This window comes from Halichoerus grypus, chromosome 2 (assembly GCF_964656455.1).
Source record: "Halichoerus grypus chromosome 2, mHalGry1.hap1.1, whole genome shotgun sequence".
Taxonomy (NCBI): Eukaryota; Metazoa; Chordata; class Mammalia; order Carnivora; family Phocidae; genus Halichoerus; species Halichoerus grypus.
In genome coordinates this window covers 95,197,826-95,217,090 of record NC_135713.1, presented here as the reverse complement: position 1 = coordinate 95,217,090, position 19,265 = coordinate 95,197,826, and the positions used below count along the sequence as shown (strand labels likewise).

The window sequence follows — 19,265 nt, the reverse complement described above, 5'->3', positions numbered from 1 at the left end:
TCATCACTGTTTGGCAGCTTTCCTTTGTGTGGGACATACAATATTTAATTCCTAAAGTAATACTCATTGTAGATCATCATTTTACAGGTGAAAAAACTTATGATCAAAGAGGTCATTAAACCAGGGTTGTTTTGTTTTCTTTTGTTTTTTTCAGTCTTTTGAAGATACCTATTATTTTGTGAAGTCAGCATCCCTTCTGGAAACTGCTTCTCCCTACTCCATCCATATGGCTATAGTGAGAGCAGTCATGTTATGACAGGATCTTATCCCCTGGACTCTGAGCCTTTTCCCACAAAGCTATGTGGACTGGGGATGATGAGAACATTGATTCAGGGTGTTTTTTTTATTTGTCAAATGGTAACATGTAAAGCTTAGGAATGGTTGGTGGCCAGTTTACTGCCACAGACACTGCACGTAAGAGGGGAAGGCAGCCTGAGGCAGAGAGACTGGAGAGTAGGCATTCAAACCCTTGTCTCCAGTGTTCTGCCCATGCAGTGTGCAAGATGTCCGTGTGTCCTGATGGTTCCCCTTTTTGCTTAAGTTCAAACTTGGTATGCAACCCCCCAAAATCCTAATCTTTACTCACTGCTGGTCATCTTTTTTTTTTTTTTTTAAAGATTTTATTTATTTGAGAGAGAGAGAGTGAGAGAGAGCATGAGAGGGGAGAGGGTCAGAGGGAGAAGCAGACTCCCCACTGACCGGGGAGCCCGATGTGGGACTCGATCCCAGGACTTCAGGATCACGACCCGAGCTGAAGGTAGTCACTTAACCAACTGAGCCACCCAGGCGCCCTGGTCATCTTTTTTTAAACTTTTATTTAAATTCAGTTAACATAGAGTGTATTATTGGTTTCAGAGGTAGAGGTCAGTGGTTCATCAGTTGCATATAACACCCAGTGCTCATTACATCACGTGTCCTCCTTAGTGCCCATCACCCAGTTACCCGATCCCCCACTCCCTCCCCTCCAGCAACCCTCAGTTTGTTTCCTATGAGTCTCTTATGGTTTGTCTCCCTCTCTGATTTCATCTTGTTTTATTTTTTTCCCTCTCTTCCTCTCTGATTCTCTGTTTTATTTCTTAAATTCCACATATCACTGCTGGTCATCTTACGTAGAACAAAAGAAGATAATGGATTTGGGTTGAAAATCACTGACACATGAGGGTTTCATTCAAAGGTTGGTTTATACTAGTTCCCCAAGTGTATTTGTTTAGTTTCTTCCTTCCTGATCTCAAACACATCTGAAAAAGAAATCTTATCTATTAAAAATGGTTGCACGCAAACAATGAATCATGGAACACTGCATCAAAAACTAATGATGTAGTGTATGGTGATTAACATAACATAATAAAGAAATGGTTGCATTAAAAAATAGCCAAATTTATTCAAATAGCAAGTCAGCTTGAATGCAACTGAAAATTAGTTTTTTGTTGTTGGCTAACAATGAGTTTTATTCAGTCATCTTTCTTTTTTTTTTTTTTTAAGATTTTATTCATTTATTAGAGCGAGAGAGAAAGCACGAGCAGGGGGAGTGGCAGGGGGACAGGGGGGAGAGGCAGAAGCAGACTCCCCACTCAGTGGGGAGTCCGAACCCAAGACCCCAAGATCATGAACTGAGCTGAAGGCAGATGCTTAACCGACTGAGCCACCCAGGCACCCCATGTCATCTTTATTTCTTAAAGAACTCAGTCATATGTACCATTTCCCAACTTCTTTTCATATCAGTCAGGAAAGGAAAAAGGAAGGTCTTCTAAAGCATGTATCTATGGTGTTCTCTGTTGAAGTGATTAACAAAAGAAAAAGTTTACTACTACAAGCAGGGAATACTTAAGGGGATCTTGGGATTGACCCTACAATAGAAAGAGATTTGGGATTATGTAATCTCCTGCTTTTCCTGATACCTCAGTGTATAAGATGTTGCAGACTCCATACGCTTACACTTGGCTGTCACAATCACATCATAGACCATGTGGGTGACTACAGAGTGCCCCCCTGCATACTTAGAAATTGTCTGGGTGAGCCTCTTCAGTCTCAGCACAATTTACAATCCCACCCCACTGCCCATGTTCATGAATTGAATATGAATCTATATTGTGTGGCCACCTTGATCTTCAGACTTTAACACAGGTGACAGTTTGCTCTGGGGATTTGTGAAAGAAAAAATGTCTTAATCCTACCTAACAAAAAGAATGTCTTAACCCCACCCAACAGTAGTTTAAGACCTAAAAAGCACTGATCAGGGACTGTATCAACATCAACATTAAAGATGTTGTCTCAAAAAATATGGAGAGAAAAAAAAAAATGTGTACAGAGAATGGAGGTGAATATGCAGATAATTTCCAACCAGCATGCCTAGGGACACTGGGCTTACTAAGAATGTATTTCAAAATAACCGGTCAATTTGGTTGAACAAATGGCTTTGAAATATTACGCTAGTTGTTTGAAAACATGAAAACGTGTTTTTATGAAAACAATTCCTCTTTTGTCTGTGGATATAGACCTACTTATTTTCCAGAAACTTTTCTTCTGTCTCATCCAAATTACTCTCCCATTGCTTTCACCCATTTTTTTATACTTTTGCTCATAGAGAATGGCTACCTGGCTTGGCTTCTCTTTGACCCCTGTTCAGTTTTCTTAGTTTTCCCTTATAGGTTCTAGTTTTTATACTTACTCCTTTTTTTTTCTTTGAGTAGAGTTGACACACGTTACATTAGTTTCAGGTATACAACTTAGTGATTTGACAAGTTTATACATGACGCTATGCTCACCACAAGTGTAGCCACCATCTGTCCTGTTAAATCACTATTACAATATCATTGACTGTCTTCCTTATGCTCTGCTTTTTATTCCCATGACTTACTCATTCCATAACTGGAATCCCCTTTACCCATTTCACCCAACCCTGCTCTCCTCTGGCAACCATCAGTTTATTCTCTGTGTTTTACAGTTCTGATTCTGTTTTTTGTTTGTTGGTTGATTGGTTGATTGACTGATTGATTGGTGGAACCGTATGATATTTGTCCTCAGTCTGACTTATTTCATCTAGCATAATACCCTCTAGTCTATCCATGTCGTCTCAGATGGCACCATCTCATTCTTTTTTATGGCTATGCAATATTCCATCATGTATATATACCACATTTCTTTATCTGTTCATCTGTTGATGGACACTTTGGTTGCTTCCATGTCTTGGCTGTTATATTTAATACTTCAATAAACAGGGGGTGCATGTATCTTTTCAAGTTAATGTTTTCATTTTCTTCAGGTAAATACCCAATAGTAGAATTATTGGATCATATGGTATTTCTATTTTTAATTTTTTAAAGAACTTCCATACCGTTTTCCACAGTGGCTATACCAATTTACATTCCCACCAATAGTGCATGAGGGTTCCTTTTTCTCCATATCCTCTCCACTTGTTGTTTCTTGTATTCTTGATTTTAACCATTCCAACAGGCATGACGTGCTACCTCATTGTGATTTTGATTTGCACTTCCTTCATGATGAGTGACATTGAGCCTCTTCTCATGTATATATGTTGGATGTCTGTATGTCTTTGGAAAAAATATCTGTTCAGCTCCTCTTCCCATTTCATTTTTTTTAAGATTTTATTTTTAAGTAATCTCTACACCCAACATGGTGCTCAAACTTACGACCCCAAGATTAAGAGTTGCATGAGCCAGGCAGGTGTCCTTTGCCCATTTTTTAATCAGATTGTTTGTTTGTTTTGGATTGTTTGGGGTTTTTTTGATGTTGACTTGTATGAGTTCTTTATATATTTTGGATAGTAACCCCTTGTCAGATATATCATTTGCAAATATCTTCTGTTGTTACTCTTAATAATAATAATAATAATAATAAACCACAAGAAACAATTTCTGTTGGATTAGTAGATATTTGCCAAGCTGGTGAACATGACACCTTTTGTGGAAATAAAGTTCATCCATATGTGATAATTTGTGGGTTGTTATATAAAATAGAATATTATCTATCTGTGGCTATGTTTGCCCTCATATATCCCAGCTCTTCCTGTGTGTACTCCCTGAGGAGAAAACATCATGAATGCATGTAGGAACATCATTGGTGTGTGTGTGTGTGTAGGTAGGGGCAGAAGGAGATAGAAGACTATCTCCATGGTGATGCTACCAAAGCCAGACCCCCAAAGTGGGATAAACAGGAGTCTCCAAAGCTGAGTGCTGGGCTAAATCCTGGGAGCAGGCCAAGGCCATAGCTAGGTTGACAGAAAAGGAAAATGTGTCCATGGCATGTGGGATGAGTGTGCCTGAGCTTTCTCAGGCATGAACAGTGAGGGAGAGAGGCCTGAAGATGGCCTGGCATGTTTGAGGCCAAGCAAACTGGTCTTAAACCATTTATTTTTCTACTGTTTTATTCCTCTTAGGTTTCTTTATATCCTCTCTGAAATTCAGACATCTAAACAGTCCCAAGATGGGGAGAAGGACATGGTGCCCAGGGTTCATAACCTTTGGGTACCATTCCCCTTCAGGCTCTCTGTGGTCTGAGGACTGTTTCCAAAATTGGAGTACGGTAGGAAGGCCTTCCAGTTGAACAACTAAGGGGCAGCCCCTTTAGAGCTCAAATAGTCTTTTTTTTTTTTTTTTAAGATTTTATTTATTTATTTGACAGAGAGAGACACAGTGAGAGAGGGAACGCAAGCAGGGGGAGTGGGAGAGGGAGAAGCAGGCTTCCCGCGGAGCAGGGAGCCCGATGCGGGGCTCGATCCCAGGACCCTGAGATCATGACCTGAGCCGAAGGCAGACGCCTAACGACTGAGCCACCCAGGCGCCCCTAGAGCTCAAATAGTCTTAAATATGAAAATATCAAGTTCCAACACCACTAGGTAAATTACTGCTTAATTTTGAGTATTTATAAACTAAAAATATAACCATTTCCTTGAGTGAAAACTTGTATTATGGTCTCATTCTTTGTACTAATTTTAATAACAAAGAAAGCTAAAGGTAGTATCATGTTTTCAATCAGGCAGAAAGAGGTAAAACAACATGATGTTTTTAGAATTTGTAGTTGCCTTGCTTAGCACATAAACTGGAAAGCCAAAATTTTAGCATCCCCATATTTCCCACAAATTTTGACATAAAGGGGAAACAACTGTCTTCTATCTAATCAGCAAAGATGCTTACTTCTGGATCTCTAAGTCATTTGTTAGCCCTGTACATTTGCTGATAAGCAGTTATAATAAAGCTTCTGGGCAGTTCTTTCTATCAGAATATCAAAATAATCTAAGTATTTGAAGGTGTGAAATACAATGACTTCATCTCTCACTGGTTCAGATGGATGCCAAGGTCATGGTCACAGTTCACTGGCCCAGGAGTGTGTCCTACCATGTATACATTTGGGCTGAATGACAAAGCTCAGCTAAAATCCAGAAGTTCATAGATGCCTGAGTTAGCTTTCCATTAGGGAAATGCTTACAAGAAACTGGACCAGGATAAAGCAAAGACGAAGGGAGAGAAAGAAAGCTTGAGTTGCATTATAGCCATCTTCTGCAAAATCAGACTTCAGCTTCTGTTCATAACTAAAAACACCTCATGTTTTTTCCTGAGACATGAGCAATTGCACGAATACTATATTCTCTGATAGGCTCCAGCATGATTCCATCCAAGGTTCTGTGACAAGCCTGCATGATAAGGTTATAAGTGTTTGGGTATTTTATGCACGTGTGTAACTTTGTCACTTTGCTTTGCAACACCGAGAATTCCCTAAATATCCACAGGAGGAGATAATTCAGCATTTGGCAGATCCAGCAAAATGCCCTCCTTTATTCTCTAGCCTTACCTCGTTCTTTCTCCCACAGTTTAGTTCAATAAGTTGTAAGTGCCTGAAATCATTCTTGGTGAATAATGCTGGACCACTCTGAAAATTTGTGGCTGAGAGGGGGACCCTCGTCATCAGCACGCACTTTGTCACTGAGACAGAGTAACCCGTGGTTACTGAGCTCAGATCAGTTAAGGGGCAGAGAGCCTCCCCTCCTCACTGCTCTATAAAAGAGACCCAGCAAAGGGACCCTACCAGCTTCTAGCTCTCAGCCTGGGCGAAGGTGTGGGAAGCAAAGCCTGAGACCTTCAGGGAGGAGCATACCAGCTGCAGAAGTCAGGCCAGCATGTCTCCTTCTTTCAAACTTCAGTATCACTTCATTCTGATCTTCCTGATGGCTCTAAGAGTGGAGAACCGGTACCTAGAGGTGAGCTATCTCCGGACTGACCCATCACATCTTCTGTGTGTGTGTCCAGCCTTGGGGGATAGATAAGCTGCCTCAGCTCTCAGCCTTTGTTGGGGTTAGCTCTTTCTTCCCTATCTTTTGCCCCTTCTTTCTCCTGGTTTCCCCTGGACTGGTCTTCCTCCCTGCCTCTCCGTCCTTCCCTTGGCCCCTGGGGATACCTGGGTCTCGTGGAAAGGGTCTAAGACCTTCTCTTCTCTGGACGCGGGAGATGTATCCCGTCACTTTATTCTCTTTGCTGCGGGGCAGGGAGAGTGCCCCGCCGCCAGTCCCCTTTCCCACCTCTTGAACTTTGCCGACTGACTCGTTCTCCTTGCCAGCTGCGGGAAGCGGCGGACCACGACCCTTTCCTGCTCCTCGGCGCCAGCCTGAAGCGGGAGCTGGCGGGGGCGCCTGTGTACCGCCGCGCTCTGCGTGAGTCCGGGCTGCCGGCGCGCGTCCGCGGCCAGCGGGGAGGTGGCGAGCTTGGGCTCCGCGCCAGCGCAGGAGGCCCCGGGCACCGCCGGGGCGGGGGGTGCGATTCCCATCTTGGGGTCCCGCCGGGGACGGGGAGTCGGGAACGGGGCACGTGAGACGGGCTGCCCGGGAGCCGGTGCCTCGGTGGCCGCAGCTCTGCCCCCCCCCCGGCCCCCCTGCCCTCCCGCAGGGTGCCTGGACATGCTGAGCCTCCCGGGCCAGTTCACCTTCACCGCCGACCGGCCGCAGCTGCACTGCGCCGCCTTCCTCATCGCCGAGCCCGAAGAGTTCATCACCATCCACTACGACCTGGTCTCCATCGACTGTCAGGGCGGCGACTTCCTGAAGGTGAGGCGACCCGCCCGCCCCCGCCCCCGCCGCGGGGCCCTGAGGGGCGCCGGGCCGGGGTGCGGTGCCCAGCGGGGGGGCTGCGGGGTGGGGAGCTAGTGCCCGAGGGGCAGAGCGCCTCCCCGACCGAGCGAACCTCGCCCCGCGCCCGAGGGCCTGCGGCCTCGCCCGTTGCAGTGCTTTAAATTCCCCTCCGTGCGCTCCCGGGATCCCGCGCTTGCAAAGACTTGAACTTGTGGCGTGAAGCGCTGTGTTAGATGAAAAATGATACCAACTAACTGGCACCGCGGCTCGGGGCCACCTGGAGGGCCCGCCCAGCTTCGAAGGCCGGCCCGCGTCTCTGTGGAGCTGTGCGGGGCTCGCGGAGGCCGTCCTCAATGCCCGGGTGAGCCGGTTTGGAAGCAGCAGGGCTCTGGCGGCTGCGACGGACGCTGAGAGGGGGTCTATAGTCTGGGGCAGTTGGGAGGCGAGGACAAGTCCCCCAACCGTACCACATGCCCACTCCTAGTCGTCCCCGTGAGTCTGACCGCTCAGCTGGGGCCGGCTGATGGGGCTACGCAGGCCGGTCGCGATGGTCACGATGAGAACCTCCCAGGTAGAGTGATTTTGGAATCTGTCCAAGTCCTCAGAAGACGACTAAGTGTGTGTGATGAAGTCATCTGCAGCCGGTGATTTTGCGAATGTGCACTAGGTGGGACTCACTCAGTTGGAGACCTGTGGTGATTTTAGGAGTACTGTCCGTCGACCCTGACCTTTTATCTAACCACAAACTTGAACAAAGTGAAGGGAAAAAAAAGGTCCTAAGTGGCATAACAGCCATTGCTGTCTGAGTGTTGAAGTAGTTCTTGATAGTTTAATGTGAAATAAGAGTTACAAAATGAGGGAAGTGGGCATATTACAGCCTTTGGCAAGTAGGTAAAGTTGCTGCTCCTGTTTTTTGCTTTTGCTAGTTTTGAGATGTTTTGTTAATATGTTGACATGGAGAAGGAAGAGAAAGCTGAAACCCAAATTATGCTTGTGTGGAATTCTTCGCAAGATGGGATGTGTGGAAAATGTGACCAAGATAAAAATGTATATTGTCTACAGTTTCATACCAAGGAGGCTGAAATTATAAAATAGAGTATAACAAAGTTTACTTACTTTGGATACTTTAAGGTTTATGAAGAAAAAAATCATTAATAATAATACTTGCAAACAAGTATTGGTCAAAATACATATACAGATGGAAAGCAAGTGGTCAGGGGAGTGCAGGCTGTCAGTTGCCCACTTAGGACTGAAGGCTCATTGCTAGGTAACTCCCCCCTTTCCAACACACCTGTGACTTCAGGAGTTGATGGAAATGATCATCTACATCTGTGTGTTTTTTTGTTGGAAGGTATTTGATGGTTGGATTCTTAAGGGGGAGAAGTTCCCCAGTTCCCAGGATCATCCTCTCCCCACAACTGAGCGGTACATAGATTTCTGTGACAGTGGTCTTAGCCGAAGGAGCATCAGATCTTCCCAGAATGTGGCCATGATCTTCTTCCGGGTTCATGAACCAGGAAATGGATTCACCTTCACCATAAAGACAGATCCCAACCTCTTTCGTAAGTGGACTCCCTCTCTTAGTGGGAAGGCAGGACTTGGAGGGAGTGTCAGATCTGCTTTTCAAAGGTAGTGTGATTGCACCAGACTTAAGAAATTTGAAGTGAGGGATGATTTGAATGGAAATTCTTTTGTCATTAGAAATGACTTAAAGGATATTTCCTAGTCCTTACTCCGAAAATCAATTCACAGTTTTTAATTGATTTCCCAGGCTAGGTAGGATATTAATTTTTGGTGGGTAAAATTTTATTTTTTTTCTTTAGTCTTTTTCTGATCTTCTGAGGCACTATAATGGATTCAGTGACAAACTTTAATCCCTCTGAGTCATTCCATTGATCTGGGATTAGCTTGATGAATCAGATCTGAGGTTGCCTTCTTAGAGATATTTGGGCAAAGGCTCTATCTGGGATGTGATAGACAGATTTCATGTCCTAAGCAGAGGGTTGGACTGAAGGACCTCAGCATTGCTTTCTAATTTGGAGCCCACCACTCTAATTTCATTTCTGTTGGATACACACATAGATGCTATAAAGCTGAACAGCTCAGCCCTAGAACATGTTATTGTAATCAAAATGAGTTCATGAACCAACTACTTATTATTTTTCTCCACTAAGAGAAAAATGTATTTTTTTTAAATCGGGAAAAGAAAAAAAATCATTCATTTTTAGCTGCACACAATGGTATTAACACTTCAAATGGTGGAAGAATGGGGTCTAATCTGCCAAAGAATAATGTATTGACTTACCCTCCAATTTTTATTTTTTAAAAAAGAAGCCCCCCAAAAAGTCCATTTTTGAGAACTGGAGCAGAATAACACTAGAAAACAACACTTCTATATTTTGTGTGGTTAGAAATCAGCAATCTTGTAGAATCACCAAGGTATTTCAGTTCTTTTTGAAATTAAGTGTAATTTAAACATAGGAAGGAGAAAGAGGTAGTTCTGACTATTCTGATCAATTAGAAATCTTTGGCCCATGATCAGCAAAACTCTGATACTTCTAGTTTCATAGTTAGGAGAATAAATTTATTATAAATCTAGATTTGAGATACAAAACAAATCAGAAAGTCTTACGATAAAGTTAAACATTAATATTTTACCTTTAAAAAATATTTTACCTTTTAGTCAAGTTACCACTTAACACCCAGCAAATATTTATTCAGACATAAGCCTGCTTTCTGTTTTTCTCAGCCTGTTTTGTAACTATTTTTTTATTTATTGACTTCATTATTTTAAAAATATCATTATGGTTCCAAGTTCAGTGAATGAAGCTTTCAGGCAGGCAGGGTTTGAGTTCTGGCCTCACCTTTGAGCTTTTATTCTTTCAGATTTACAGCTCAAATTTGGACCCTAGTTAATGAAGTGTTTCTAGAACTTCTACTAGCTAGTGTTGTTTGATTATTACTTTATGTCTTACGATTGTTGTAAACAAGGTAACTCCTTGAGATTGAGATTAGAAGCCCCCTTGCCTCCCGGGACCAAATTGCCCTTGTGATACCTATTCTCGTCCAGGCCACAAGGGCCCTAGACCCTGAATAGGAGCCTAGAATAAGGATAGGGTAAATTTCTATGAAAACCCAGCATACCAAATAGTGAAAATGTGATTTTGTTTTTCCACAAAGCCTGCAATGTGATTTCCCAGACCCCCAGTGGAAGGTTTACCCTGGTGGTCCCGCATCTGCGGCAAAACTGCAGCTTCTCCATAATTTATCCCGTGGCGATCAAAATATCGGATCTTACCCTGGGACACTTAAATGGTCTGCAGTTCAAGGTAAGTTGCTTTCTTACTTCCCAATCATTTACTGAGGCCACAGCTTTATCAGAGGAGAAGGAAGCATACAGGGTAAACGTGGACATTAGCGAATTGCGGGAGTGTGTCCTTCTGCTGGCTGTCAGTCCCACATGGGCTGTTACCCTCGCTGCTTTGATGAAAGCCCCCTTCTATTTCCCTTACACTGCATGTTGCGTACTCAGGTGCCCCTTCTGATTACTTGAATACTTCTCTTGTGATGTAAGAAATGTGTTCAACTGGGAAAGTTGTGGCATATAATTACAATTGAACTCTCTTGTACTTGCCTCTTTTACAAAAATTCTCTCCTAGCAGAACCTAGTGTGAGTCATCTACACAGCTGTTTTTCTGAATTTTGGCATTTTTTTATGACATGAAAGAAGTATCTCAGTGACAGAACTGTGTGATGAAGGAATGCTAAGTGTAGCATAAAATACAGAATTGGATTTTTATATTACAAAATACAGTAAAGTTTTGAAGATTTTTTTTATATTACATTCTTAAAAAAGATTTTATTTATTTACTTACTTACTTATTTATTTATCAGAGAAAGAGAGTAAGCGCAAGCAGGGGGAGTGGCAGGCAGTGGGGAGCCTGCTGAGCAAGGAGCCCGATGCGAGGCTCGATCCCAAGACCCTGGGATCAGTACCTGAGCCAAAGGCAGATGCTTAACTGACTGAGCCCAGGCACCCCTTCTTTACATTACATTTAGTTCAATACATTTGGCATGAAAATATTAGTTGAGAATCTCTATCAGTCTATATTTCCATGAACTTCTGTATGGACTTCACAATTAATGCTGAGTTTGACCACTTTTTTTTTTTTTTTTTGGTATTGCTGGCTTCTTCACTCTGAGTCATTCTCATTTCCTTTCACTTTTTCGTATTCCTTGGTTAAGATGGCTCATATATTTGCTGACATCAAAGACACACATTGTTCCTAATCAGGCAGGTTTCAGTGAAAACCAAATAAATAGGACCAGCACTGAAGAAAGGTGTGTATCTAATTTCCATTAAGCCCTAATTTCATGGGCCAGGGCCTGTTTTTGTTTGTTTGTTTGTTTGTTTGTTTTGATTGGGCCTTAGTAGAAGAATAATCCTTTGATAAAGACCAGAATAAGCAGATGTCTTTGGCGTAGCCCTCTTGCCTGAGATTGTTTGTAGGTCAATCCTGATGTTTACCACAGAAGATGGATGGCAAGCACCATCCCAGGTTGGGAGATCTGCACGTTAGTTGTTCTGAGCTGTGAGGAGTCATCTTGGCGTTTCCCCTCGAAAAAATGTTGAAGTCTGCAGTGTTCTAAACATCTATTCTTTTACAAAATAGTTTTTGGGTTCTTCCTATGTGCAAGGCACTATTCTAGATGCTGGAAATAGCAATGAACCACACAGGTCCTGCTCACATGGAAGCTGCATTCTAGTGGGTTGAGATAAGCAAAAGTGTAATGCGTTCGAAATAGTGATGAGTGCCCAACAGAAAATGAGGCAGAGTGCTGTGATAGACAAGGGAGTAGAGGGAGGGGTGGGGAGCTCCTTGAGGTAAGGTGGTCAGGAAAGAAAACCTCTGAGAAGGAGACGTTTAAAGTAAAATGTGACTGATAGGTAGGAAGGAGCCAGCAGCCCCTGGAAGAGCCAGGAACACAGGGGACAATAATGCAGAGACTCAGAGGGAGGAATGGGCTTGCTGGTTTCCAGAAATAGAAAGGTAGAGTGGGGGGGGGGGGGGCGGAATACTGGACAGCATCAGGGAGAAGGGCAGAGCCAGGGTGTGGAGAGCCCAGCAGGGCATATGAAGGAGTTTGAGTTTATTCTAAGTGCGCTGGGAAACCACTGAAGGAGTACAGACAGGAAAGCGACATAATCCATTTGATTATGCTCAGGTTCGGTGAGGGTGGTTGGGAATTGCTGATCTCGTGACCCAATTAATTAACAAGGTCCACGGCGGGGGAGGGGGGGGGCGAGAGGGAGAGGCTTACCTAAAGGCCATTCTGGCTGGTGAAGGGGCTGCGGGGACCAGAGTGGTACGGGAAGGGCCATTGTCACAGTTTAGGCAAGAGATGGCAGTGGCTTAGTCCAGAGAGCCAGAACCTCAACAGAGAAATCTAGGAGCTTGCTGCCGAGGAGCTGAACACAGCAGGGTAGTGTAGTACTTCTCATTCCTAAGACTAGCTGAGAGGTTTGGGAAGAGCAGAGCAAAGTCATTGAACGTCAAGGAACAGGTGTGTCCAACTTCTTTGTTTCTGCTTGGTTCCCCTCATTTTAGCTCCTACTTCTTCCCAACTTCCTTACTTCCCATTTCTCTCTCTGGGGCCTGCCTTTTCCCCTTCACCACCTCCCGCTGAAATTTAGAACCTGAAGAACCAAGTGGAAAGTTTAGTCTTAAGGGATGTTCCCCCTGGATATCCTCTCCTGAAGGGAAAGGCAATTAAGATTTTCTTCCTTCACCTCTCACTCAACTCTTGATACAAGAGCATGAGCCCTGTACACAGGAGGGCTAATTAAGCCTCTATTTCATTATTGGATGAAATTATGTGTAGAGCATCTAAGCATTGGACCCAAGATAGAGTAGGCACTTAAAAAATGTATGTCCTCACCTCCTTCCTTGTATTAGCCAAACAGTTGGTGTTATATATTATTTCCTAAGTTGTTGTTTAGTTCTAGTTGCATTTCAGTGTCTTCTAGATGTTTGAATGTGTGTTTATATATGTGTGTGTTTAACATTTTCTATTTTATTTATTTTTTAAAGATTTATTTATTTGAGACAGAGAGAGAGAGAGCAAGAGAGCAGGGGCAGAGGGAGAGGGAGAAGCAGACTCCCTGTTGAGCAGGGAGCCCGACATGGGACTCGATCCCAGAACCCCGAGATCATGACCTGAGCTGAAGACAGACGCTTAACCGACTGAGCCACCCAGGTGCCACTAACATTTTCTATTTTAGAAGTTGTTCCCTATGTGGCAGGGTCTACCTGGTTCACCTCTGAGCACCCTGCCACTCTGCACTAGATCTCGCAATAGTGTGCCTCAGTGAAGGAGAGGATCACAGGCAAAGCTGGCTGTGTAGTTATGGGGGACAGTGCAAGATGAAAATGTGCGGGCCCTTATTTTAGAGTTATTAGGAATTTCAGGATGGTGACAGCAGAGCCTTCAGCCAAGCACAAGGCCCTTGTAAGTGTGGGCCCGTGGGCACAGGGGGCCATGCCGACGAGGCCAGCAGCCCTGATCACAGGAGCTGGGTGGCCCAAAGTGCAACCTTTGGGACTGAGAGTAGCTGCTTTATTTTTGTGGGAAAGTAAAGTGTAGGAATTGCTGTGGACAAGGCAGTGTGGAAAGGATGAAGGGAGTGGAAAACAGTTAACAGTGGATTACATTCTGGAATACATTCTAGTTTTGAGTAGCTTGAAATAAATTTGTTTTAGTTGGGAGGAGAAAGACACTGGTAACTCTACCTACCTTGAGCCCCAAAGGAGGGCTCTATTCTTTCTTTAACATTCTTAGAACTAATCTGAATGCCCATTAGTAGAAATGATAAGGATTGTCCCAAGATCAGGCAAAGTCCTTTCTAAAGAAGAGGAAAAGGGTGCCTGGGTGGCTCAGTCGTTAAGAGTCTGCCTTCGGCTCAGGTCATGATCCCAGGGTCCTGGGATCGAGTCCCACATCGGGCTCCCTCCTCGAGGGGAAGCCTGCTTCTCCCTCTCCCATTCCCGCTGCTTGTGTTCCTGCTCTCGCTATCTCTGTCTCTGTCAAATAAATACATAAAATCTTTAAAATAAAAAAATTAAAAAAAAAAATAAAGAAGAGGAAAAGAGGTGAGTTGAAGGAAAAACTGATGTGAAAGCCCTGTTTATAAATGCTGACTGCGTGCATTAAGAAATTCGAATAATTCCATATGTATGTCCAGATGATTTAAAAAGCAAAGCATTTTCAGATTCAATTTTCATTCATTTTATGTGGAGTTTACAGATTCCCATTTCATCATTCCGGTCCTTGAGATTATAACATTTTTTTTTTTTTTTAAATGCACACACATTTAAAGAAAATGATTACTCAACTGATTTAGAAGAGCAGTTCTTACGATTTTTTTTTCCTTATAAATGTCTTTTCATTTCCGGAGTCCTGGATGTTCAATTAAATGGCACCGCCAACATGGCAAGGCTGATTGAGGGGATTCACCACCTTGCGGTTGGTCAAATGGTCTGACTTCTGTAATTGGTTGAAATATATCTTCCTCTGCTGCTTTATTCTCTTAGAACCCCTCAGCAGGTTGTGGGGGAATAGGAGACTTTGTGGAGCTGCTGGGAGGACCTGGGCTGGACCCTTCCAAGATGATGCCTCTGGCTGGCCTCTGCTATTCCTTTCATGGCCCTGGTGAGACATTTCTTTGATTATTATTTATGAGCCTGTCAAGATTCCTTAAATAAAACTTGATACTTCCTTAAATAAAACACCTCAGATTTTTTTATACATGGGAAGGCAATTTCCACCCTAAAAACTTGGGTTTTGCACCTTGAGCCGATGTAAGGATTTTTACATTTGAGCATATGTATGGTATTGACAAGGCATTACCAAAATATCTGAACCTGGGAGAGGAAGCTTTGAAGAAAGAAGGGTACGTGTTTAAGGTTGGCCCTAAGAAAACCATGAAAATGACAGTTTTTATGTTCTGTGCTCTTTCCACCTTCTTGAAGTTACCTGCTTTCATCCTCTAAAGACTAGAGAGTTTACTAACTGAAAACTATGCTTCAGATAGATGTATCATCAGTTAGTAAGAGTATAATAAAGAAGTAATATCTTGTTTAAATAATGGAGTAATATCTAAATAACTTTTCCATATATATATATGGAATGTGTATGTGGATATTACTCATAGACCATAAATTAAAAAGTTATATGCTTTATTAGAAATTCTCAGACCTGCTGAATGTCCCCAACTTCTAGGGGCAAAAGCAGCCTCTGGAAGACCAGTGCAAAAGCAGAAATAAGTCCTGAAACCTAAAAGTGGTCACTGGTAATGAAAGACCAGTTTAGTACACAGCATGCCAAACAGAACCAGATATTCCTTGTGAGGGATCAGTGACGATTTTCCATTGGATGATGGTCAGGCGGGGTGAGGGTGGCTGGGAATTGCTGGTTTAAACAGTCAGTCCATGTGGCTTTTCTCGCCTCTTACTGTGTTCTCTGAAGCACTGGATCCTTCCATGCAGGAGGGCACCTGTGAGGAGATGCATTTGCTCTGGGTAAGAAGAGTAGATTAAGGTCTAAGGAATACTCGTGCCTTAAAATTTAGGTTACTGAAACTAGAGTAATTTTGGTGCATTTATGTCAAATAATAAGTAAATCAGGTGCACATAACAAAGGAAATGGATCCTGATATATATATTAAAGTTTAGAGTAAGGTCAGAAAAAGAATAACCTTCCAAATCATGTAAAGAAAATTAAATTTGGATCTCCTCATAGAAGCTTAACCAAGACTCCCAGGTGCTTATATAAAAATAATTATAGGGTTTATATTTGTTATGTCTCTAAATTGACTTTTATCTCAATTAAGTATCTGGCTGTTTTACTTCATTTGTCATGCAATAATAATGTTAGTGTTTCTCAGGATGTAGGCCTGACAGAGACAAGGGGTCGGGAGGAGACAGACAAAATTAAAACAACAGAAAAAATTATTGTCAGGCAGATAAATCTTGCCTCAGGACCCAGCTTGACAAGGGAGAAATAAAAGAAATTTTCGATAAAACTGCTATGAGTTTTAACATACAAGTGTTCGGTCACAGCTGCACTAGAAGATATACATAAACATTGCCAGATGCTTACACAAATAATACAATTTAAAAAAAACAAATAATGAATAAGATTGGATTTAAGAGAAGTAAGGATATCAAAAGCCATTCCATATAAGAAGCACAGAAAAAATGAGTCAAAAGGTACAGGTGGACAATAGAACAAAAACAAGTATATTAGTGTATATCTAAACTATGCAAATTATTTTTTGCTTTTATGTAAACAGAGTTATTATCTAGGCTCAGAAAATAATAAACGGGTGATTTTTTTTTTTTAGTCGGCATAAAATCCCGCAGTACACTCCATCCTCTAGCCCTGTCCACTAAATGCCACTTGGCATCCTCAGATAATGACAACCAAAAACTGCCCCTGCAAATTTCCAACCTGTCCCTAGAGGGCGGTACTGCTCCTGCTGCCAACACTGAGCTAGAGCAGAGGTGCAGGGGTGGGTAGACAGCTTGCCTGCACTACGGAAGCCTTGCAGATAGGAGAACACGAGAAGTGCAGAGACATCTTATTGCCTCTGTTAAATAAAAATTCCACTGAATAGATTTTAAAGATCTCATTGGCTTTAGTAAACAATTCATGAATGGGGCAACATTCCATCTAGCAGGTAGAGGGGTCTCCAAGGCATTGTACCAAATGGAAGGTTTTTATAGAAGGAGGGTGGGGCAAGAAATTTGGCAAAAGAAAAAGATTGTTCCAGACAAGGGCACTTTCCCTTAGGGGGAAAAGCAAGGTGTCTTGTCATGCAGATTGCCTCATCCTCCTTTTGGGGGATGGAGAGGGCCCCTGTAGCCGACTCACTGACACTGATAGAAAAATTCCTGACTGGTTAAGGCTACCTTTCTGGGGGAGGTTGAAATTACAATTAGATTAGGTATTAAGCCCCAGTTTCATACCTTGGCCTAAAGGGCACCATTTTGGGCCTGTGATTTTCTTTCTTTCTTTTTTTCCCCCTGTGATTTTCTTTTTAACTCCTCTTTCCAGCCAGTTTTTTTTTTTTTTTAAGATTTTATTTATTTATTTGACAGAGAGAGAGAGACAGTAAGGGAGGGAACACAAGCAGGGGGAGTGGGAGAAGGAGAAGCAGACTCCCCACCAAGCAGGGAGCCTGATGCGGGGCTCGATCCCAGGACCCTGGGATCATGACCTGAGCCAAAGGCAGACGCTTAATAACTGAGCCACCCAGGTGCCCCTCCAGCCAGTTTTATTTGGCTAACAGTGTTTTTGCACATGAGGAAAACTGAGTTCACTTTCAGTATTCTACAATTAATTATATATTATAATAAAAATGAAAACAGAACTTTTCACCTGATGGCAGGAGCATGGTTTGAGTATGTGAGAGGAGCTACATCCCCTCGCTTTCTTTGTGTTTAAATGATCTTATCGATGGAAATGGTTTGTGTGGTTTCTAACCTGCAGGGAACCTTTTACTTTTTTCATGAATTATAGCCCAAATGAAAATTGGCTGTGACAACACGGTGGTGCGCATGGTGTCCAGCGGAAAGCACATAAATCGTGTGACTTTTGAGTACCGCCAGCTGGAGCCATATGAACTGGAAAACCCAAGTGGAAACAGTATCCAAGAAATCTGTTTGTCTAGTCGTTGAGTAACCAACCCCAGTGATTTACAAGCTGCTAGCTAAGTGAGTTTTTAATAGCTATTATATATGATTTTGATGACCAGCTAGTTAAAAGCCTTTCATACTCAGTATTCCCAGGCTTCAGCACACATTAGACACATACACAAAACACACACACACACACACACACCCATGTGTGCACAAGCATACATTAATTTTTGTACCTTGCTTCTTTTTCATTGTAATATATGAATGACCACATGGTGGCAAATAGCCCCTCTTTGGTAGAAAAACAGTTTTCTGTAATTCTTTGGTATGCTACAAACCTGAACTGGTAAGAGAAGCACAAAGCAATGGGCAATAAGAAATTGTATCTCAAAAAAAAAAAAATTGTATCTCCAGAGAAAATGCCATAAAGGAATTAAAATGGTGGTGTTCATATCAGTTTTAGAGCAGAAAACAATTGAATGTCTGTGTATACCAAATTAGTTGTATCTGTTTGTTTTCTGTTTGTTATTCTAATAGGCAATAACTATAGCTATTCTTTATTGATTTATAGCATCTTGTTTCTAACAGAACTTTGTAGCATGGAAGAAGTTTCCATCCACAAATACAAACATGAATAAATATATCAGAATGTTGGCACCTGACATTGTGCTTTGTTTTCCTGAGTAGTCCCCTCCTTTACTACCATCAGAAAATAATGTTCTCATGTGATGCAGAAGCAAATGCTGAGCTAAATCATTTTAGACTTCTTACAGCCAGTAGAACTCTGGGCCAGGGGAGTAGAATTATTTAGAGCACAAGGCAGAATTGCACTAACTGGTGCGGGCAGCAGGATGCCGAAATCCTCTTTCTACTGTCCTCCGAGAGAACTGAGAATACATAGTTTTATCCCTGTGGGATGTACTTCTCAGCAAGGACAGCAGGGGTCTTACAGCTCTCATGGACATTTGCAGATATTGGAGGACTTCTTTGGTACTGAGGGCAATTTACTGTTGACTAAGACTTGTCCACGTCTCGCTGGAGACTATGGTCTATAAAAGACAGCTTGGGGCCAAAAATGAGGTCCTGAGCAAAAAAGGAAATACTCCATACTGAACTCTTTTCTTTGGATTAATGGGTAGAAGCTGTAAACTCTGCCACAATTAATGGCCTGATTATGATTCCTGAAACATATTTAATATAAAGGTCATTTTATAATGAAATGTACTGGAATCCAATACACTGGGCTTGTTAACACAATTTGAAAACCAGGCAGAAAGAAAACTACTGGTTGAGGGTGCTAAAAATACCCAGGATTTAGCACAAATTTTGGCAGAGTAGATATTTTGGAATGAATGAATTAATGCCTGAATGGATGAATGGGCGGACAGATGAATAAATGGTAGGATAAAGGCTGGGAGGAATGAATAAATGCCTGGATGGATAGACTTCCTGGTGAGTTATATCAGACATTGGATTTTCATTTCATA

The 19,265-nt window shown here is 42.5% G+C and overlaps 1 protein-coding gene across 1 annotated transcript; it reads left to right on the top strand.

Annotated features, from left to right (window-relative positions):
* The first annotated feature begins 5,785 nt into the window (after positions 1-5,785).
* On the top strand, positions 5,786-18,440 carry CRHBP (corticotropin releasing hormone binding protein). The gene is made up of 7 exons (XM_036090133.2): positions 5,786-6,214; positions 6,571-6,664; positions 6,897-7,054; positions 8,430-8,640; positions 10,259-10,407; positions 14,671-14,788; positions 17,660-18,440. Exons 1-7 carry the CDS (start codon positions 6,134-6,136, stop codon positions 17,815-17,817), a joined length of 969 nt encoding a protein of 322 aa, XP_035946026.1. The 5' UTR covers positions 5,786-6,133; the 3' UTR covers positions 17,818-18,440.
* Positions 18,441-19,265: the final 825 nt, after the last annotated feature.